The sequence below is a fragment of the Rattus norvegicus genome, chromosome 3 (genome assembly GCF_036323735.1).
Source record: "Rattus norvegicus strain BN/NHsdMcwi chromosome 3, GRCr8, whole genome shotgun sequence".
Lineage (NCBI taxonomy): Eukaryota > Metazoa > Chordata > Mammalia > Rodentia > Muridae > Rattus > Rattus norvegicus.
In genome coordinates, this window is record NC_086021.1 from 100,524,506 (window position 1) to 100,548,567 (window position 24,062).

Genomic DNA, 24,062 nt, shown 5'->3' on the forward strand with positions numbered 1-24,062 from the left:
CTAAATTCTACACATGCTAAACACAGCATTCCCACCCTTCTGAAAGTGATTAATGCATAACCACTAAGTACTCAGGAATGAGGCAGGACAAAGACCCAAGCACTAAGTTACACTCCTCCCCTCTCTGTGGCCACCTCAGGCTCACTGCTGTCCTGTTTCCATTCAAATTCATATTTCAACAAAAACTGCAAATCAGTCCGTGTCATGATACTTTGGAACTGTATTTACATAGTTGAAATCTTAAACATCAAGTGGCAAAAGATCTATTGAATTCTACACATCAAATGTTTAGTTTGTAAAGGCGTGTTCTTGCAGTAAGGTTCACGAATGATTTGTTTTTTGAACTCCACATGTTTAATATCAAGAGCATCCAACTAAAACTGGCTTTGGGGCTAGTGTATAACTAGGGAAAGTATGCAGCCTTCCTGTGACCCAGTGTTTCATCCTCAGCACCAACACCAGAACCAGACTTGGTTTCCTACCCAAAGACAAAATCTAACGTGCAATCTGCTCAGCAAGACCAGTGAGACCTGTAGGGAAGTAACAAGTGTGTGAAGCTCGCAGAGAGCTTCGGTCACAGCAGAGGACACGTGTGAAGGCGTGAACAGTAAAGCCCTTGCAATGCTGAACATGGGAGACCGGGTGTTAATAATAACCCTCTCGTCTAAATGGAGCTCTCTTTTAGTTGGTTTCTCAGAAGTCATTAAAGCATGAATCACAATTAGAAACAGGCATTGTAACAATTTAACCTAAACCAACTACAAATGTAACTCATTTATTTCTCTTCTTTGGAGGGTCTAGGGCTCATCTTGAGCGTAGATCTTAGCTTCCTTCCCAGATGCCATCTCTAGCTTCAGCTTCAGTTCTTTTAAGGCACCAAAAACAAAAACAAGGAGGAAATGGGATGGGGGAGTTTGTGGGAAGGGTAACTGAGAAAGGGGAGTTTATTTGAAATGTAAATGAATATAATGATTAATAAAAAATGCAAAAAAACCCACAAAATGTTATGATACAACTGGAAACCAAATTTCAGTATTTTATACTTAATCTTAGTTATGACAACTGGAAAGCAATTTCTGAAAGAACTAATTTTTTTCAGAGCCAGAGACAGTTTTTAAAGAAATGACCCTCCCTTACAAAATATGAACCCACAGAAGCTCAGAGATGAACACAACTCTTGGCCAGCGAGCCACACAAACATGGCTAACGGCAGACAGCATACTAGTTTATACCAAGGAAAGGAACAGCGCTGACCTTCTCTCTGCTCAGTAAAGGTTAAGCCTGAGCGACAGCAGACTGTTGGCATGACAGAATTGAGGGGCAGAACTGAGTGTAGCTGACTAAAGGAAAGGCTGCAGAAGTTTCCCTGTCATATGTGCTGCTTCCTGTCCTAGTGGATCTCATCATCTCGAATATGGAAACATTGAAATGTAAAATATTCCAGGATATTTTAAAAAAATAATTTAGTAAACAACACCAAAATAGTCAATTTAACTCTTATTTGAACTAAATGTGTCATTAAAAGGCATCTTAATCAAATCACAATAGTTCTAAAATAATTCCATCAAATTTTTTCTAAGTTATAAAAATGTCTAAATTTAAAAAAATTATAATCTTCCCACCATGAGGACATAGGAGGATACCAAGTTCAAAGCCAATATGCTGTATAACAAGTTCAAGGCTGAACACCATGAAGCTGTCTCAAAAAAATGTATTTTATATTAGAAATTTAAGATGTGCCATTAGCAATATGAAAGGTAGTTTCAGCATTTACTTAACACCAAAGGAGTGTGCCACTGGGCACTGCTTAAAACACAACTTAGAGTAGTTATATGGATGACCTGGGTTTAAAATGTAAAAACTTACTGATGTTGTTGGAAACTTCCTTCAGTTTATCCTGGGATCTGCTTATCAAGACAATCTTCATTCCACGCTTTGCTAACTGAAAACAATGAGAGATCGAAATCACATCTCTGAAGTTTATTCTAAAACATAAATTAAATGATTCCCATTTTAAGAAAAACCTCAACAGGTGATGATAATTCAACACACACACACACACACACACACACACACACACACACACACACACACACACACACAAATGATCTAAAATGAACAATTTTCAAGAGATTGCCCAGAACCTTAAGTTTCTATCTAAGCATTTAAATCTCAAACCATGGCTTCTACTTTTTATTTTAGACCCATCTACATGGTGAGGACATTTTTATATTGTTATACATCTAAGACTTCTGTAATTTCAAGTTAGGATTTAAAAAGTTGTCATAGGCTAGATACACAGAACAAATCAGTGGGCCAAAAAAGAAAACTACAATTAAACTGTTACATTAACTACATAAATGAAATACAGTTAATCTTAAATTAACTACATTAATCTTAAATTTGCATTTGGAACTTGTGGTTAATCTTCACTGTCAACTGGATTTAGAATTAGCATGGAAACACACTTCTGGGTGTGTCTATGAGAATGACTCTAGAGAAGTTTAACTAAGGAGAAATGACTCACACACATGAGCTTCATCCCATGGGTCCTGGGATCACTGTTAAAAAGCTGAGCACAAGTACTGCTACATCCTAACTAGGTAGGAGGTAAGGGGGTTGTCTCAAGGTCTTGCAGTCATAACCTCTCTCCCACTGAACCGGAAGCCAATCTAAGGCTGCCTTGGTTTGCTTTTGCAGAGTATTTTGTCACAGTTGTAAGTAACATGGGCATTAAAATTAAAGGCAACCAAAATAAAAGTACATTAACCATTGTTAATGAATAAATTAATAAAGAATTTCTTGAAGAGAATCTTCTATATACATATGTACACAATATAATACTATATCATGTTGCAGAGTGAAAAAATTTCACAGCAATGTGTTCTTGTCATAGAGACACACAAATAAAGAGGAAGAGAAAAACATTAATATGTTTAACACTCTGTACTGACCAAGCAGACAGTTTACAAATGAGCAACACTCTGGATGATGTGAAGTATAAGTGCTTCAGTAAACTAATTCCCAGTTGTAAATCCTAAAGTCAGCTTTTATTAAGTAACAAGTAATACTGCAAATGAGGCTGTGGAAGATCATTTTTTATAAAAATAACAAGCCCTGGTAATTTGCTAAATTAATCTGCTATAAAAACACTAAAGAATCCATTAGCCCATACTGATACTTTAAGAAAAAAGAGAAACACATTAACAAAGGAGGAAGAACAGGAAAAGCTCTTAGGTATAGAAAACACCAACCAAACATAGTAGCTCAGGGCTTTAATTCTAGAGGAAGGACTGCCGTGAACTTGAGGTAAGACTGAGCTACACGCATGTGTTACATAGAGACTACCCTGGGCTACAGAGGAAGAGATAAATTAGAAAAACACTATTTAAATTAGAGTAAAGTAATTCATGCAAAATCGACAAGGGGTGTAAAAAACATTAGGCTAAAAATTATCTAGAAAATGGGGTATATATAGTCCCAAAATATCATGTCACATACCACTATAATGAAACAATTTTATAATGAATTTTGAAGAATTTTGTTAAACAACATCTCAATAAATTGTTTACCTTTAAATCATCAATAATGGAGCACATAGTAGAACATTTTACCTCTTGATAGGATGAGGTCAGGAGGATTAGTATCATTTTTATTACTGTTTCTGTTAAAATGTTTACCCTGAGTCCAATCATAAGTAAACAAATTCAATTTTGTCTGCAAAACAATTGACGTGCATTTCTCAAAGTGCCACTTTCATAAGGAGCTGAAAGAGTAAGTCTCAGTAGTAGAGCTCCTCTCTAGCATAGTGGCTGTGTCCAGCAAGATGGCAAAGGTTTGCCACCAAGCCTAACAACTTGAGTTTGGTCCCAGGACCCTCATGAAGAATTCACTCTCCCCATAAGTTGTCCTCTGATCTTCATAGGCATGTTATGGTGTGCATGCATCTACAAACACACATACACAAACAAATAAATGTGGACTAGAGAGATGGCTCAGCAGCTAAGAGTGCTCTGTTCTTGCAGAGGACCCAAATTCAGTTCCCAGAACCCAAGTCAGGGTGCTTATAGCACCAGCTCTAAGGGATTCAATGCCCTCTTCTGGTTTCCTATGTGGTGCGCTCTCTCTCTCTCTCATTCTCTCTCTCTCTCTCTCTCTCTCTCTCTCTCTCTCTCTCTCTCTCTCTCATTCTCTCTCTCTCTCTCTGTCTCCATCTTTTACAACATACATGTACATAGGAGACCAAGGATCTCTTGTTAAGTTTAAAGCCAGCTTGGTCCAGAGTTCCAGTCCAACCAGAGCTACATAGTGAGACCCTGTCTAAGGTATATAAATAAAACAAAATAAATATAATGATTTTAATCAAAACTACTATTGAACAGATTATTCTATTTTTCTTATTTTTAAAACAGATTCTGAAAATCACCTACCTCTTCTGCATATGATTTTCCAATTCCATCAGTGCCACCTGTAACAACTGAGACACAAGAGAAGTAGTTTAGTTTAAGAACTACGAGATGTGGTCCATTAGAGACCACCACTGACATCCAAGCACACCAGTACAATATTTGATATCAAAGAGCAATACTCAGGGCTGGGTGTGCAGCTTTGTGATAGAACATAGACCTTCCCATGTATGAGGTCCTGGGTTCAACTCCCAGTGAAATAAATAAATAAGCAACACCAGTATTCAAATTTAGAATTAACTACCTAATACAACAACTCAAATAGAAAAGAATGAAATACCAAGTGTTGGCGGGGATGTAAAGAAACTGAAGCTCACGAGAGCTTCAGACCTAACAGTAGTATAGACTGACACCATCATTTTGGAAAAACTATTAGTCAATATATGTAGAGATGTTTGCCTTACAGGTCAGCAATCTTCAAGAGAAGAGTGCCTAAGTAAGGCCTACCAAAGGTAGCTTCACTAGTGTTTGTGCTATATGCTAGCAAAGCCTAAATATTAATCTAACTGAGGTATAGACATACAATGTACAGCTAACAGCAGTAAAATGAACTGAGACACACACAATACCTAAATATGACATTACGCTAGGTGAAAAGAGGCATTTGTTTCTTAGTGCCAACGTGTCCATTTATGAAGTACCTGCTCAGACACCATCTTTCCAGAGTTTTAAAAATCTTTTTAGAAAAGTAAAAATAAAATAAAATAAAAAATACAGGGAACAAATCTTTATGTACCTACAGCCGTACAGAATGCACATAAAGCCACAGTGTATGTGTGGAAATCAGAGGACCGCTTTCAGAAATCAATTCTCTTTCTACCAAGAGCTCTTAGATTAAACTGAGTTTTGTCAGGCATGTGGGTGCAAATGGTTTAGTTTTAATTCACTGAACTCATTTTAAATTTTGTTCCAAACATCATGTTAATTCGTGTCAAAAAAAGCAAAATTGGTCATCAAGCTTCTACAACGGTCTCTGTCTCTTCCTCTCTTCCGTCCTCTCCAACTCTCTTAACGCTGAACATCCTAGGTAATGTACTCCTGCTTTTCAGCCTGTCACTGGCTGACTGCATTCCTCTGATATAACATGTTCTTCTGTTCTTTAGTAGTTGGATACAGAGACCTGATCAGGTTGAGATTTATTTTTGCGTGTGTACAAATGTTCCCTAAGGGATAGCTAGTGACTGCCTACACAAGGAACCTGGGTGCAGTGATATGTTTACTGTGTTAACAGCCACAGTGATCACTACTGCCATCCATTACTTCATTAGGCTGCAAAAGTGACACTTGAGCCCATAATTCACCCTCATCTCCTAGCTGGAATATCTGCCTGAAGCATCCTGCCGTCACTAATTGGTTGCCATAACATAGAACAAGGACGTGAGCATAAAACCAATACTTAACTTCTTCCACTGTCAGTTCTCAAAACTGGCTGCCTCCATGTGTTTTATTGTAATAGTTTTGTTTGTGAGTGCTTTTACTGAAATAGTTTTGTTTATAAAGAACACTCACAGATTCTACAACAAATGTTTAAAATGATCTATTACAAATTGATCAGAATGTGAAAGTCTCCTCTTGTCTCTGGAGACCCAAAGGTCCAGACCTCACCTTGCACTCTCTCTCCTTGATTCACCAACACACCACAAGCCATGGGCAAGCACATACTAGCTAGCTATTTTCAACTCTCCCCTTTTCTTCTCTTTCAGACTCTTCTGCTGGTTTCAAGATTCCAGACTCTCATTCCTACCTTGCTCCTTTCAAAGCCTTATCCAGGATCCATCTGGAACTGCATTGTTCCAGAACACTTAAAGCAAAAGAAACCTTTTTCTGTCCTGATGCCCACAACTAGTACTCTGTAAAACTGCATGCCCTACAGCACTTTACCACTCTGAACTTTGCATTGTTCTGTTATATTTCTTGTATGTCTTTATTGTGTAGAACACTGTGATACATTTCTATAGTAACCAGAATGTGGTGCAAAGCTGAGTGTGTAGCTCAGTGGCAGAATCTTTGGCTAACACATGAGACCCTGGGTTCAAGGTCTAAGACTCTAAAGAGGAAAATGGGTTAAGGGAAAGGCAGTATCTATCTCTCATAGGTTGAAGGCATGGTCCTCAACAAGACTACCCTCACTTCTGCTAGACACCAATTTCAGAGGTCTCTGCTAACCTAATCAACTGGCTATAATTTGGAATGGGAATTCCATTTCCACAACTACCTCAAGTTGGACAATTCAACATTCATTAACTAAGACTACCTACTTTATTGCAGAGAATACGAGTCAGTAACTGAAGGGCAGACTGGGTGCGTACAGTGGGAGAGGGTCCCACATGCAGAGCTTCCATCCCACCCCAGTGAGCTGAATCAGAGCAAGGACGCAGCTGCCCAGAACAAGCATGGCTTTCCCAACTAGGACTTCTACTCAAGTTCAAGTTTCACTATAAATACACAGGAGGGAACCCAATCTTTAACTCTCCTCCCCAACTAGAGATCAGGGCCACTACCACTAGGCTCAAAGCTTCAAGCTCTAATGACAGTCTGTCCAGCATGAACAGTTCATTAGCCTCAACTACCAAAGACTCAACTAGAATAACTAAGAGTAAGGATTTAGGAGCAGGATCACACAGCCTCTCCTCCCTTACCCTCCCTCTTCTCCCTTTCTCTCCATCTTCCTCTCTTCTCTCTTCCTCCCTCTGCCTCCCCCTCCCCCTCCCCTCCTCTGGAAATAAGGACAAAACCAGGCAAAGTCTTTGTTGCACAATTATTATGTTAAATATCCATACAGAACCAAACACTAGACTATAATAACATTTCACTACCCAATCACCTTTCTATCTTTCCTGGACACAAATTTTGTCCCTCCCCCTTTCTGCGGTCTCTTTAAATCCCCTTAGATTCCTCATTCTTGTTGTTGCTTTCTTCTTTACAACAGAGTCTCTGGTAACCCTAACTGGCCTCCCCTCTATGTGGGAGGACCGTCTCATCCTCGAGTCTATACGTCCCTAGTGCTGACATCACAGATCTATACATCCCTGTTTTAACAACCTCTGATACAATTCTCTACACAACTGACCGCATTCCAGCTCTTAGGAAAGACCTTCCCAGAGCATCCTAGCTCTCCTCCTCTTCCTGCACTTTTGTTGGGATACCATCTTGGAATTTTCCCGCCTCCCTCTGTGTTGAAGTTCATTGTTCTTAGATCATGTTTTCCGGACTCTGTATAATAGTAGACTTGGCAGTAGCTTCCCAAGAAAAAAATACTTTGATAAACATTTTTAAAATTTGTTAAAATACATTTTTAATTTTTCAGACAGCTTTAGATGCACATTTTTATAAAATGAAGTTAGTACAAAGAGTTACTTCTATCCTTAGTCACAGTTCTCCTGTTAACACCGTACATGACTATGCTACACTTGCCACAATCCATAAACCAACCATACGGCATCTACACTCTATACTTTAGTCAAACTGCCTTACTTATCACTGAATGTCTTTCTTCTGTCTTAGTATACTCTCCAAGATAAGATTACACTTCCTTACTATGCTCCTTATGTTATGATGAAAACCAATGTTTGACTTATCTTTCCTTTCATTAATTAAAAGTGTGTGTGTGTATGTGTGTGTGTGTGTGTGTGTGTGTCAAAGACACTGGAAGTGGTGAGCCTCTCTTATGCACCGCAGCTCTAGAATAATCAGCATTACACACAATGGCCAGAAAACTGGGGGACGGAGTTGTTTTTTAGGACATATACACAGTAATATACTTTTCATTAAACACAACACAAACAAGTAATTCTTAGTCTATCAAAGAAAAAAAATTCATCTGATGAATGTAGGAAAAAAATGAAGACACGATTTGAAGGAAGACAAGAACTGTCCCGTGTTGCTTAAAAGCTACAACTTCATAATGAGTTTTAAGTTGTATTTCTATATAAAATAATTCTGTGCTTCTCACTCTGAAGATTTGATCATACTCAATGTCAGGACAGTTAAACTCCATTGTTAAATTTAGGAAGCTTAACAAATCATTACCTTAACTGGCAGCAGTTTCTACAAAATTAGAGAAAGTGGCCTTTTTTAAAAGTCTTTTTATTGTTAAAATTTTCAGTCATGTGCACGCATTGCCTTTCTAAAAAGCAAGACTCTTTACTAATATGCATACAAAGTTACCATTCATCTCTCACAGGCACTCCTAAAACAACTTCTAGTACATTTGCATCTCTTTTTTTTTCTTATTCCTCCCTTACTCACTCTCCTGGCCAAAGTGATCACTCCACAGTACAAATCCAATCCTGCTAAAACTTAGCAGTCATGTCTGTCTGTCCCCCACAGTCAAACGGCTAAGCCAGTGACTCCAAAAGGAGATGATTAGTAACGTTTTGGTGAATGAATGAATGAATGAAAGAACTCTCCCTACCCTCATCATTTACCATGTTGACCTTAACTTCATACCAGTCATGCTGGAATGTGGCCACTTCCTGCAACGTAACCCTCTCTTCACAAACACAATCCTCTTTATTCTCAATATATATTACGCTATGGTTTGAACTTGTTCTTTGTAAAACTGAGGTGTTGAAATTCCATGACCAATGGGATAGTAGGCCAACGTGGGGCCTTTAAGAAGTGTTATGCCATGAGGTCTATCTACACCTTTTTGTATAGAATTCATCAAGGCTTCAGAGAAACATGCAGCCATAGTTTAGCCTCTCTGCCCTCAGCCCCTGCCATGCAAAGAAACTGTATTGCAGAGGTACAGCAAGTCACTGAACTAGAGCACACTTTCATCACATACAATTCCACATCACACAGGAGTCAAGCAAGCTTGCTGGCACCCTGATCTTGGACTTGCCAGCACAAAGTACCACGAGGACTCCAGTTCCTGGCTTTCTAAATTCCCACAGCTGTTCTGGCAGCTCAAATGGACTAAGACATACTCGTGGCAGAGCTCAGCTTCCATCCTGGAGGTTTTCAGTTGAACATCTGCTCTCCTTGCCCCTGCCCTGACAACAAGACTACCAAGATCTCACAAGTACAGATCTTCTCCTTATGACATTAATAACTTAGGGTTCCACAAGGCAGGGTCTGTCTGGTTCTCCAGAATCTAACTGCTAGGGCACTCACTGGTTTAAGAAAGAAAAACAAAACAAAACAAAAAAAAAAGATAATTTAAAGCTGGAAAGACAGCTCAATGGTTAAGAGCACGTGTGACTCTTGCAGACAATCTGAGTTTGGTCCCAGCACCAAGATGATGATTTGTAAACCATGTATCATCCTAGTTCCAGGGAACCCAATGCCCTTTTCTGACCTCAATGGATACCAGGCATATATATACACACATGCAAGCAAGACACTTACAGACATAAAATAAATATTTTTAAATATTATCTTCACAAGATGATTCCTGTGGCATAGACAGATAATGAATGAATGAACAAGATTCTGAATGGAAAGTCGGCTTCCTGCAACAAGGCCTACTGCTTCATTCACTCGTTATTTGGAAGTAACTGCACCTCCTCTCAACATCACACAAGAGTCAATCATCTAAGATGAGTTTTAAAAGACTTCGAGATGCTTAACTTGTTTAATGAACTTGCTAGATATATACTTTCAGAGAAGTCTATGGATCTCCTTGAAAGGACTGGTCTGCAGTGACCCATTCCAAACAGAATCAGGAGAGGAAAGAACCCATTTTAGGTCAGTAAAGGATTCTAAGTTTACTGTTCTCATTCCTAAGCCTCGCTTCTTGGGTTAACAGTGGGTATCCTCAGATCCCACTTTGCTATGGAGTAAGGGGATCCATTTAGACAACTTGCCACGACATACACAACAGAGCTCCCTCGTGGGTTGGGGAAGTAAAAGATGGCCATGAGTAGAATGAGGTGAGAAAGGGAAGGCGATGGGGAAAGGGGACTTTAGAAGGCTTATGACTGCACAAATATATATAACAGCAGAACCCACATTTGCAAGCGTCTGAGAAGATGAGAACTGACAACTATAAAGAATATCCCAACTTGGCATCCAGAACTGTTTCACTTCTTACAGATTACATAAAATACTGGCAACTGACCAGGACTCTACTTCCAGATTTTATACAGTCAACAAAAAGTACTGTAGCTTGTATAGGTTAAAAATATTCTACTCTTTTTGTCCTCAACTTGCTAGGAACAGATATTTTTAGTAAGAGCCCAATCAACCTTATCAAAATCAAACATCAAAAATAGACTAGAGAAACATTGGAAGCAAGCATGCTATTTTTAGCTCTCTCATCTTTTCCCTGCCTCTGCCTACTAAACTCTGACTGCAGAGCCCATGCATATGAGGAGCATAGTTATTTCCAAGCAGCTTCCTTTTGTGACTCCCCACTCCCTCTGCAACACCTGAATGAAGAAAATAGTCGATTGATTAAAGATTAATACTGCCACAAACCATGACAGCTGCCTTTCCCGAGGGCTTAGGGCGGTGGGAGGGATAGAAAGTGACAGAAAGCTTGCATCAGTATTCCTCCTGGGGATCTACTGCATGGGAAGAAAATTGCTATTTCAATTCCCCTTTGTTGCTAAAAATAGCAGTCTCCATTGATTCAAGCAAACAGTCTACAGGCTGAGCAGAGCTGAATTTAGAAAGCACTGAAGTCCCTCAGAGCAAATGCTAACAGAGTCTAACATATGCCAGCTCATATTTAACAAAGAACAAAGAAGAGAAGCATGCAGGGTGCAAGTTCATAAAACACCAGTAACTTCCTGCATTTTTATTAAAAGGGGAATGGTGAAAGTGATATAAAATAGGAACAGGCAATAGAAACTTCTTCTCCCTAGTCATAATTTAGTTAAAAATTATTTTTTAGAAAAAAACTAAATTTATGACTAAACCTAGACACATGGACATGTCCCATAACTCCAGTTTGGGTCACATCCATTTTTTTCCTCACTATAGAACGTGGATATCCACTTTAGTACAGTCCTAAAGCAATATAATCTTCTATGGCTCTCAAGCAGTTCTCACAGTTTCCCACTAGCAGCCCTCTCCCACCTTACCTTTTACTACCTCTGCCTGAGCCAACAAGACATTGAGCTACAGCATGCCACTTAAACACACAGACCAAACTCAAACAAGCAAACAGAAAATACCCAAGGGCCTGGCACTACTGCACCTATCAGTTCAGAACAGAAACAAGAAGAACTGAAAAATGGGATCCTCTAAGAGAGGTAAATCCCCGGCCAGCTTCAAGACAAGATTGCCGCCTGATTTTGTCACTGCGTGGTTAACTAAAGGCCTTTCCAAGCAATGATTCATTTCAGTTAATGGCATGTCCTCTTTAAAAATGCAAACGCTGTGTAAGAATTAAAAGGCTATCAATCTTCATGAAGCCACGTGACTTCATAAAGCCAAACTGTTCACAGTTTTCCTTACCCAAAACATGAGAGCAGAGCAGAGGAGGCTGCAGAGAGCAGGGATCAGAATAGTTAGCACCTTTGAGTGGCAGGACTAGTAAGACTATACACACACACACACACACACACACACACACACACACACACACACACATGCAAAAGGCTTAGGCTTCTGTTATTTTGATACATACTCAGTAAAATAAATCACTAAGCTCATGACCAATAATGCCAGGTTCAAACCCCAAACTCTGCCCATTTTTACTGACTGCTTCTTGATTAATACAGTTAACACTGGGTGTGTGTTCCAGACTGAAACACCATCTCACTGGCTGCCTCTTTTTATTGTCCTTAAAGACAAATAACTCTGGTCTAAATTATTTCTCTAACCTAAGTCCACTCATCTATAAAAGGAGAATAATGGTAGTGTAGGACAACAAGTAAAATATTAGCAGAATTAGAGGACCATGATGAACTGTAGCCGTCCCTCATAATCAACAACTTGACAAACTCAGGCCTAGAGTGTCAGGACTCTTAATTAATGACCAAAAGAATGAGATGAAACCTGAGTCCTTTCTCTGGCCCAGGAGGAGACGTGACATGCTGAACTGCTAGGGAGGTCATTAATTGGCAACCATCTAAACCTTATACGATTATTACCTGGCGTAAGACTTTCTGATAAAGAACAAAGGTAAGCCACTGCTCCTTCCATCAGCCTGTCAATCACCAAACAGGGGGAAAAAATGGACCTCAAGAAAGCTGTCCAGGGAGCTAGAGAGACAGCATGGCAGTAAACAACACTTGCTGCTCCTTTACAGGACCTGAGTTCAGTTCCTAGCACCCACATCAGGCAGCTTACAACTGCCTGCAACTCCAACTCGAGGGGAGATGCCCTCTTCCAGAGTCATCTGTTTGTTGTACACAGCTTTAGAAACAGTATAAAGACTACCTAAAACGTATAGTATGTCTAATGGTCTCTGTGATCACTGCCTATGCTCACCTTGAGCGTTCTGTTCTGCAGGAGTTCTAGGACGAGTGTCCACTCTTACCCTGAGTGTTCTGCTGTCCTGAGAGTCCTGTGGTCACTGATCACTCTCATCTTGAGTATTCTGATCTGTAGTGGACCATGTGGCCACTATCCACTCTCATCCTGTCCTGCTCTACAGTGACCCTTTGGTCACTGCCACAGGACAGTGTGCTTTTTTTTTTTTTTAAATCATCTTTATGCATTTAGAACTGCCTACTATATGTTACTATCAATATTTATTACTCTATTTGTTGTTATAAAACATGAAGATTTTAATTTATCAAGAATTATAGATTTGTGGGTCTTGCCTGCTTAACAACTCATTAAAACTCCTTTGAGTTGGTAGCTCCATTCTTTCTTGTAACTGTTTCTTTGTTGGTCTTCTCCCACCTAGCCCACACTAAAATACAAGTACACCTTCTCACAGCAAGAGTTTTTATGGCTTTTAAAAAAAGTCTAACTAGATTATAAACTTCTTGAGAAGAGGCAGAGTTGTGCTTTTACTGACAGATGACTCCCCTGTGCTCTGAATAGTAACTGCCAAGCACATTACCAATGAATACAGAGTAACCAGGCCTACCCAGGCTTCCTTAACCTTGAATAAATTCTTACCGGTTTAAGCCACCAGTCAATTGTCCCATTTAAAACTGGAAAATTCCTGACTGATGAAGAATTACAGAAGACTCTAACACTTAGTACCCCCTCAATGTTGCCATTGTCATGAACTGTAATGTGCTCCCTGTGTTCCAGGTTAAATATGGTCATGGGCTGGTGGAGGCAGGGGTGGTGTTTTCTGTTTGTTTAGAGGTATCTGGGTTTCGTCTGAAGTCAGAGTCTCAGTATGTAACTCAGGCTGGTCTTAAACTCATGATCCTCCCACCTCCTGGACTGTAGTTGTGCAAACTGGCTAACACTAGGTATTTTCTGCACATTGCTAAATAAGCAACACCTTTTTAAAAATTTTTTTCACAAAAACTTCTAAGTTATCTACGTGTTTTATAGATAAAGTTTTATAGGTGGGTCTCAGAAAATCTAACAAATTTGCCCAAGGTAACCAAGCTAAAGGGTGGGTGGCCAAGTTACAAACTTCAAAGCCCACTATCTGACTTAGAATGCTATTCTATGACCAATGTAAACTATCACATGCCAGTCTTCCCTTCTTAAAAGAACTGTGTGCTCTGTAAGTCAAGAGTCCTTTCCCAAGCCACCGCTTCTAAAGCAGTAATGCCCTCGAGTTCAGTAGATGTGTGTTAAACAGGCAAGCTAAGTCCAAACCTAAACTGGAAACCTGAACTTTTATAAAAATGAGACAGTGAGCTGGATATGGTTGTTCACACCCATAAACCCAGCAGATGGGAGGCTCGGGTAGCAGAACTGCTCTACTCAGTGTGAGGCCAGCTTGGCCTACATAATAAGCACCGATCCTATGTGGGCTACACAGTGAGACATCTCAAATAACAATGATAAGAATAACAGCTGTCTTTAAGAGGATGTGCCCCTTGTCTTCTCTTGGTTGCAGAGATTACTTAAGTTTTATTATTTATCACTCAAGTATCTAGAATCAAAATTCAATGTCTCCAGGGTCTGAATGCTTTGTGCCTTTTCAAATTTGCATGCATGTTAAAATGTCCATCCTTGTGGTGAGGGTGTTCAGAGGTAGCCCTTTGGAAGGGGATGAAGACATCAAGCAAAGCTCTAATGAATGGAAGAGACAACGGAGCTCACTCATCTGCTTCTTACACATGAGGACACTGAGATCCCCTGTGAGTTAAAATGCAGGCCAAGAAGGCACATCTATGAATCAGGACCCAGGATCCAGGACCTTGACAGACACCATGACTTCATCATGACCCCACAGCCTTTAGAATGGTAGGAAGTAAATTTGTGTTTCTAAGCCAATCAGTTTGTAGTCTTTTGTTGAATTCTAACCCAAATAGGATAAACAGATCTATGTTCAACCCAAGGGCAGTGGATATTGCCTAGGACAGTGCCTGCCCAGCATGTGCAAGGGTCTTGATCTGACCCTCAGCACCACTGGAAAGCAAACTGAGCTAATGCTAGGCCCAAGTGTGAGACAATGAAATAAATGAGCATATGCATATGTACATAAAGCAACACGTGTGGAGAAGGAAGCTAAAAACTGCAAGCAGCCGCAGAGAGAGAAAGCACCCCTCTGTACATAGCTCTCCTCCTGACTTCCACAAGGATCTATGACAGTTTCCCATATTAAACAATGAGCAGAAATGAGTAAACAGCAGCAGCGAGATGAATGAACGTGTGTGATGCTGAAAATCTCTGAATTGAAGTATCCCATAATGAATTGAAATAAAAACCTCTTCTCCTCCAAACAGCTGTATGAAGAAATCAAAGCAAGAAGAGGAGTGGGGGGATGAGATGGGGAGCACAGTCTGTCTGGATGGCACATTTATAAAACCGATGGCCTGTCAGAGCGATACTGATGAATATTTCTGCAGGATAAAAATGGCAACCCAGGTCTAAAAATAGACCAGGGTGCTGCAGACCTGTCTGGTTCAGCTACACCACTGGAATACAAACGCCTCACTCACCAGGACATTTTAACTCACAGCTTCGCAAAGAAGAAGAAGAAGAAAAAAAATCATTTTGCTAGCAAAAATGTATGTTTTTAAATCAGTTATGTTTTCTATATAGTATATACTGAATTTAAGTTTAATTGCTTTTCATTTTCTAAATCTAGGTAAAATAAATGGTGAAAGCAATCATAAACTACCAACTCACCTTTTATAAAAGATGATTTCCTCCCAGTCCCATTATAATAAATTAGACTAGTATATCACTATCTTATGATAATATCTTTTTAAAAATAGGAATTTAAAGATAAATTATTTCCAAGCGTGAGTTGGACAGGTGATCTAGTCAGAATGCTGTCTCCATCCAAATAACTCTGAAGAGGCAAAAAAAAAAAAAAAATCTATTATCTCATTTTGTACCAAATTTACAACGAACAGCTGATGCCTAAGACTTCATAAAATTCATTCAATCCTGTCTTACAGTTATGGTTCTGGTCTTAGTTAAATGGTGGCTTGAACTTTGCCTATGCTGCTCTCAAACTGGTTTAAGTCATTTTCCTGCCTCAATTTCCCAAGTACTTGGGAGCACAGGCACACATCTCCATGCAACCATTTTTAATAACAAAACTGAATTAACTCCCTATAACAACAAAATACAAATACTGAATTGTACTTGACACTTTATAATCATATCTAACTGAAATAGTTAGAAAACAAGTCAACATGCCAGGCCTAGCCAGTAGAATAGCAATGTTCCTAGCCAGGAACATCACAATTCCTGATGATGTTCAACAGTGAACAGTTACACATTAAATATAAACATATCCTCCAAAATACAGCCATGTGCTTGCTCTACTCACACAATGCAGGATTTGCTAAGGTGAGAAAACACATTAAGGGTTATAAAATAAACACACCTTTTTGTGAGTTTTTATTGTTGATCTTATTTTTGTAGACATCTTTGCAAAGTTAATAATGATCAAGACAATGTTCTTGCTTCCCACTTCAAGCTGCCAAAACATGAAACATGTTATAGGACAACTCAGTCATCTGCACTACTCAATAGCCCCAAAGTTGTCATTGACTCTTGTTCTCATATGTCACATCCAATCCATCCATAAGACTGTCTACATCCTCTCACCTTCACACCATGTGCAACAATGTCTCACCTCACACCATCAGATTCCAAGCACCACTGTTCATATCCCCTGCATGACTACAAGGCATGTTTAGCCCGCCTCCACCTTCAGACACTACAGTCTACTCACAATACAGCAGCAAAAATCAAATAGATAAAATAAAGGACCACATCACTGTGCCTCTTGGGCTCTTTCAAATGACCCAATACTCAGAATAAACCCAAAGGTTGTGTGCCTTTCCTTCACAACAATGCTTATGCCCACCTTTTACTTCTGCCACCACTCTCCACTTATTTGCATCACAGACCCAAATATACTATGCCCAGTCTCACTTGTGACTCTTTTCACTGTCCTACTTTCTGAAATGCTATGATCCGACTGTGTACAATGAATAGCTCCTCCTCCCTTCCTAAGGGCTCTACTCAATAACTCTTCAGAAAAGTCTCCCTGCTCACACTGTTTAAAAGCTCAACAGTACCATCACATATCACATTACTTCCTGTCCAGATCTTTGCTTTGTTCCGTCTCTAATTCTATCACTTGTTCATCTAGTTGGCCACTGCCCATGTCCCTGCTTTGTCTTACCTAACACAGCTAATGTGTTCAACCTAATCCCTTACAGCAGGAAAGAGTAGAAACTAAGATACCACAGGGATCAGCATGGTATCCAAAGCAGACAATTTCTAGTTAAATGGTAATGCAGGCCCAAACAAAAGATTAGTATTTTTCTAAAGACACATAGCCTTCTGTGTGAAATCTTCCAACTGTTCAATCGAAAAGGCACTGGTAATTGTATGTGTATAGGTAAAACCCTATGCAAGCCAAACAAACCACATCTATAGGCAGATGGATGAGTAGCACCTCACCTATCATCTCATATATTAACTTCTCACTTAGAGTAAATCCTCAAAGTTTGGGCAACAGATTACTCTAAAGATAACCATAACAAGTTCTCCCCTCCACATGCCCTCCTAGAATGTAAAGTTGCCATTCTTCCCATCAAAAGACAGAATCAATTCTTCCTTCATAGATGTGCAACTTGCTTTGATCCATGTTTCAGGTCCTCTAGTCCAGTCTAGGCCTTAAGAGGCCACATAAAAAGTTCTCATTCAAAGCAACTGAATAAAGTTGGGCATGGTGGCTCAGGCCTGTAATCTCAGCAAGTAGGAGGCTGGGGCAGAAGTATTACCACGTATTCTGGCAAACCTGGCTACATAGTGAGATGTTGTCTCATAAGCCAGACCTATTGAATGAGAAATCTTATGGAGGGATGTCAAGACTTCAGAATCAATAAGGCCATCTTAGATCACCTGGCAATCAGAAAAGTAGGTCCTACAGAAGTAGGGTCCTTTCCTGCCTCAGGAAAGCCACCTTTGCTGATCCTATATGGTACAGGGGTGAGGCATCTTTGTGAGCCCTGCCCAATTTTTTGACCCACCGCATTGCAATGAAACGGTTGTTAAGTGTAGTTTGTTTTTCAGTAGCAGTAACTGAGATAGAAAATGATGCCAAGAGTGAGGTACCAAGACCACCACCTAGTGGGGCATAGTAGCACAGCCTTATAACCCTACCACTTAAGAAATGAAATCAGGGAGATCAGCTTCAGCTACATACCTAGTTCAAGGCCACCCCAGGCTACATGAGACCCTACCTAAAGAAACAAAACAACAACAACAACAACTACAACAACAAAACCTCAATCACCTGAAACATGAAGTATCAAATTTCAAGACCTAATAACCAAGAGAGACTGAAAAAATGGTAACTACATTGTTAGCAAAAGCCAGAAAAATAATGACAAACTGCTGCTGAAACAGAAAGCACGGGTCATCATGCACATGGCAGCAGAGTCAGGCAAGACTCCTTCCTACATGGCCTGTTCATCCATCTAGGATACTGAAAGTGCCAATTGGTTTGTTTGATTTATAAATAAAAACAGGAAGAGAGAAGTCAATGAAAAGACAGCCTGAACCTCTAAGCAGAATTAAGAGAAGTGCAGGTACTGTGGACAGTCTCTGCACCTGGCAAAGATTCTCAACAAGAAAAGTGTTTCCAGTAAAACTCAAAAGAGAGTTTGTCCATTACAGATTCTTGATGGGAACCCGAAAGGAGTTAAAGTGCTACCTAGAACTTTTTCATCTACACAACTGACTTCTAAGAATCTCTAGGACCTTCTACAACAGACTAACAAACCCAAAGAGTCATCTGTCTTGAACAGGAATTATGAATGTGACTTTGGGGACATATTATCAACTTCCAATAAAGTTCATAGAAAGTTCTCAAAACCTTTAAGAAAAGTGTGTCACTAAAAGTACTACCAGCTTGCACTGGGACAGAAGCGTTTCAAATGATTACAAACCAAACAACTAAAACTTCAGGGCATCAAACCTTATTGCTTCCTATAGGCAAAAACATGGAAATGCACCCATTTCTCATGAAAAAGAAAACATCAGCAGAGCAGAAAGCCCAAGTGGAAGAGTTAAGAGTCTCAGAAAACAACACTAAGCTAAGCAACATTCCCAGGAGGACACCAGGGACCTGATAGAGGGCATTCCTGGTAAACAGAGCGGGAGAATTATTGGCGCATGCCCTGTGTATTTCAAAATGGCTGTGTGCTTCCCATTCTTCTTGAGTAGGACGCCCACTACATTCTTGTTCCTGCCTCACCGCTGTATGGATGGGGGTAAGTTGTTGTTAGTTCTGATTATGTAAGATTTATCATAAAACTCTCTAAGAACCCTCGTCTGCACCTGGCTTTCAGTCAAATTATTAGGATACTAGACTCCAAGCAGATATCATAATAGACTAAGACTTCTAGAGAAATGAAAGTATGCACATGGGCGAAGTGTGCGCAGACTGTGGCAAACCATTTCCAAAGATGGCTGTAACAGGAACACTCATCTTTTTCCACTTTACTATGAGAATCTGCCTTTGTCCCATCAGTTCTATCAAAAGGTGATATCTCTTCCTATCCACTTAAACCTGGGTTGATTCTGTCTCCATCCAACAGAATGTAGTAGAATTGGCCTCTGCCCTGTGCCTGCACTGGTGAATGGCAGCAAATGCAGAGACCCATGGCTGCTCCAAATGCTGAAAATAAGTGCTGTGTTCAGCCCTAAACAAGACATCTGTACCACACCAATCCCTCTGAAGTTCAGAGTGCACTGTGGAAGAGGAGACAGGAAGTATATAAGAACCCAAACCCAAAGTGGCTCTACACTCAGCACAGCCGCTGCAATCAAGAATTCTCAACAACTATGGTTACCTGCCCTGAGCTGGCCCAAATTGGCCCTATTACCTATCAGTTGTAGCTGGAGAAGGGTTTGCAGGACCCTACCCTTACTGCTGAGCTTTTGACTACTGACAGACTCGGTTCTTGGGAAAGGGGAGACTTGTCTTCACATGTGCTCCAACTGCTGAGCTCGCCAGGCTCCAACAGGAGAGCCCCATACAGAGACACTGATTAAACTTAGTGGATTACAGAACAGAAGGAGTAGAAACGAATGTGAGAGAGAGATTTGTAGAAGCAGATCGGGGTAAGAAGGGCAGTAGGGAGATAGAAGAAGATGGTGGGTAAGATAGGTATGCATTAAATACATGTCAAACTGTGGAAGAACAACTTTATGTAACTAAAAGGGTGTGGTGAACTGACATGCCATAGCTTCCCAAAAACCTTAAGATACTTTACCACTGTTGTTTTCACCCTTTCCAAATGTCTCAATACCACACAAGGACGATATCCAGTCTGGTAAATGAGCAGAGACTGGGAAGTTCCAAGCTAACGAGTTACAAGAGGGGCACGTGGGGGTGACGCCAACCCCCGTGAGTCTGCTAGCCCAAGTAGGGCTATTTTAGCTAAGAGACTAGTGAAAAAATGTCTTCTCCTGAGCCGCAAATTCATAATCTATAAAACTCTGAGTAAGACTACAGTGATTGTGTTTAAACACTGTATTTTGGGGTCATCTGTTATGTGGCAATAGGAAACTGAGACACTAAGAAAGACCAATTCTTGACCCTTACAGTGACTTTTAAAATAACAATCTGGGCTCCATCCTTTCATTCACTTTCACTAAATATATACTGAGTTCCAGATGGGTACTAAGCACTCTTCCAGGTCCTGAGAAAGCAAGAGTGAAAAACAAGGGTGGCGCTCCTGGAGTCTCCATTTCCATGAGGGAAATAAGGGCAGACCCCTATTGACATGCTTTAGGAAATAAAATGCTTTTTCCAATTTTCCAATATTCTAAAAGTTAGTGTTTTCCAAGCAACTAAATCTGGTTTAAACTTTCTCCTTGAAATTGTCACTTGGATGCTTCATCACTGTGCCAGGAGCTATTTTTAGCTCAGCTTTTTCTTCACACTGAGCAAAAAGAAAAACAAGGTCAGGATGATATAAGACCACTGATAAATTTGGTGCACCTGAACCTTCAGGCACTGTCTACGCAGTAACTAGTGCCTCTGCTTACATGGAACACGAACACTTTCCTCTCTTCCCATGCTTTCTCTGAAGAAAGGCAGTGTGCTTGCCCTACCTTCTCTCCCTGAGAACTCCTGACGCCCTCAGGTCTCCCTGCTCTCCTGCACTTACCAGACAGTACATCCTGAGTACACCGTATTCTAGTTTTGTGTCCCACGGTTTAAGTGTCCCCACCAGATTGTTAGTTCTACCAAGGAAGGAACTATTCTTCCAACCAACATAAAAATCTGCATACAGTTTTAAGTGATCAACAAATGTTTGTTGTCTAGAGGAACCTTAAAACCTTGATTACAGCATGATTCTCCCATCAATAAAATGGATAGCCCAAGAAAATGGAATTATAACTTCGTCTGAAAGCATAAAGCACTATTTTATCATTATTTACCAGACATAAGCACAAACTGTTTCCTGTTAATAGTCAAGTTCCTCTCAGAGTATGAGGCTCTGCTTGCTACATTTAGGGACATTTGGGTTAGCTCATCAACTTCTAAATAAAGTTCCACATAGGTACCTGCAAGTACAGTTTCTCTGATGTTTCTACATATTTTCATTGGTCACTTGGGTTCCTGTCATTTGTCATAATCTATCTATATTTTAATTCAAAAGGACAAAAGTAAACCTCCAGGGTTCTAGGTTACCAAAGAGCAAACAGAATTTGTAGGGTTTTTCTAAATCCTAGGATTCTATAGCTAATCTGACTTACCAACTCAGGTCCCAGGACACTCTGGTTATTTAGAAATAGGACCAGAATGCATAAATGCAGAGAGGATAGGAAAAAAATATACACACCTTATCATAGTCTTAATTTGATCCCTGATGAACATAGCACCCTAGTAGAAAGACTTAAAACTCTAAATTGTTCAATATGGTAACCATAAGACATGTGACAATCAACTTAATTTTCAGTCAAAATCAGAAATTAAGAAAAAAAAAAACCCATACTACCCACACTCCAAGTGCTCAGTGGTTTCTAACTACCTGTACAACACAGAGACAGGATTTTCATTGCCACTAAAACTCCTATTGGCCAATAGTGCCTTCGGTGAATAGAACCGTCTTCATATCAAATTACTGAGAGAACTTGAAAGCGGCCTTCCTCATGCAATAAAAAAACTGTGATATTTCAAAAAAATAAACAATCTGGAAATACATCATTTTCCATAACTTGGTTGAATGTGGCTTCTATTAAACTTCAGTGAAATGACTAATACTCCAATTAAAGACAATCCATTGTATTTCTCACTGGAACAGACTTTCTCCTCATCCCACTCACCTCAGCACTGCAGCTGGAAACCATGGCTCCCTGTGCCAGACTGAATGCTCTCTGTAAGCCCTGCCCTGGGCTGAGAGCTCTGTGGGCATCGTTAGGGTCATCACCCTTGCCGTCTGAATTAAGGAAGCAATTTGTTTTTTACCCATTTTAAAAGCCTGAATATTTTCTTCAAATTAATACACCACACCTTAGTTTTAAAGTATTCAACCTGATAAATATATCACATATGTTACCTGGGACTCTAAGAGCTAGATACTAATTTCATAACATCTAACTGCAGTGCAAGCTTTAGTAGCTTTTTCATGAAGACAAAAATCTCTGCAAAACTAAATTTAAAAAGGTATATTACTCTATCACTAAGAGTTACATCTTATAACCAGAAAATTGCTATGAAATATTAGATGCTTTCAAAAAGATTAAAAGATGTCTTAGTTCTATTGCTTCAATGAAACCATGAGTAAAAGCAGGTTGGCGAGGAAAGGGTTTATTTGGTTTACACCTCCATATTGTGGTCCATCACTGAAGGAAGTCAGGACAGGAACTCAAGTAGGGCAGGAACCTGGAGGCAGGAGCTGAGGCAGAGGCCATGGAGGAGTGCTGCTTATTGGCTTGCTCCTCATGGCTGGCTCTGCCTGCTTTCTTACAGAACCCAGAACCACAAGCCCAGGGATAGATATCACTACCCACAAGGGCCTGGGCCCTTCCCACCAATCACTAATAAAGAAAATGCCCCACAGGTGGGTCTAATGGAGGCTGTGTCTCAATTGAGGTTCTCTCCTTTTGGAGGATGTGTAGTTAACAAAACAAGTCAGGACAAAAGATGATTTACAGAAATTCCACAAATCCAACAGAAGCCTTAGAGAATTTCAAAGGACAGAAGTAACTTACTTAATTTTTAAAAAGTATTTTGCACTGAGCCTTTTTTTTTTTCCTTTTTTTTTTTTTTTTCGGAGCTGGGAACCGAACCCAGGGCCTTGTGCTTGCTAGGCAAGCGCTCTACCACTGAGCTAAATCCCCAACCCCTGCACTGAGCCTTTTATGAGAGCAAAATATATGCTTATTTCTAAATACTAGCTAAAATTTTAACACCTTCATCTAAACAGAAGTTATTATCAGCATAATTCCTAAGAGTGCCCCTTAAGCAACAGTACTCTTTAAAGGGCATCACCATAGCTCACTCAATCTTAGAAACAAAATTCACCATGTAAATAAAAACACACATAAAGAACTTTTTGTAACTGAAGCCAGTCATATTGAGCCTCTGTAGGCTTATGACACATTCAGAAACTTGCACTTCAAGCCTCCTTTAGTGAGCCAGTTCTCTCTCCCTTCTAGAAGACACGGTGTTCATATCGCCAGACTGTAGAATTCAGCATTCCTGGGCCATAGCTGCATGAGTGCTAGAGCTGATTTTGTCAGGGACTCAATTACCTACAGACACTGTTCACATCAGTAAGTCAACCATCACCAGAAGACCATGCACCAATTATATCACAGCATAAGACACAGCTCTTTAGCTTCAAAACTGGGAAGAGTAGTAGCCAAATGCCCATATCTGAGTGCTTTGAAAAAAACACAGAAGTGCAGCAAAGTGCAAAATATTTCTTATTTATAGCCACTAAATAAAAGTAGGATTTTCTTTGGTTGCTAAAGTTACCATGTGAGTTCATTGTTGAAGGGGGCAAAACAACCTTCCCTCTCCTCCTACTAGAGTTAACTAATCGTTCATAAACTGTGTTGTAACAC

At 39.9% G+C, this 24,062-nt stretch overlaps 1 protein-coding gene across 1 annotated transcript in view; it reads right to left on the bottom strand.

Moving 5' to 3' along the window:
* Hsd17b12 (hydroxysteroid (17-beta) dehydrogenase 12) overlaps positions 1 to 24,062 on the bottom strand; it is a 123,506-nt gene that overhangs the window by 79,113 nt on the left and 20,331 nt on the right. The window contains exons 2-3 of the mRNA NM_032066.2: positions 4,431 to 4,477; positions 1,867 to 1,942 (exon numbers count right to left, since the gene is read on the bottom strand). Of these exons, the coding sequence (NP_114455.2) occupies positions 1,867 to 1,942; positions 4,431 to 4,477 (123 nt within the window). The remainder of the gene's footprint in view (positions 1 to 1,866; positions 1,943 to 4,430; positions 4,478 to 24,062) is intronic.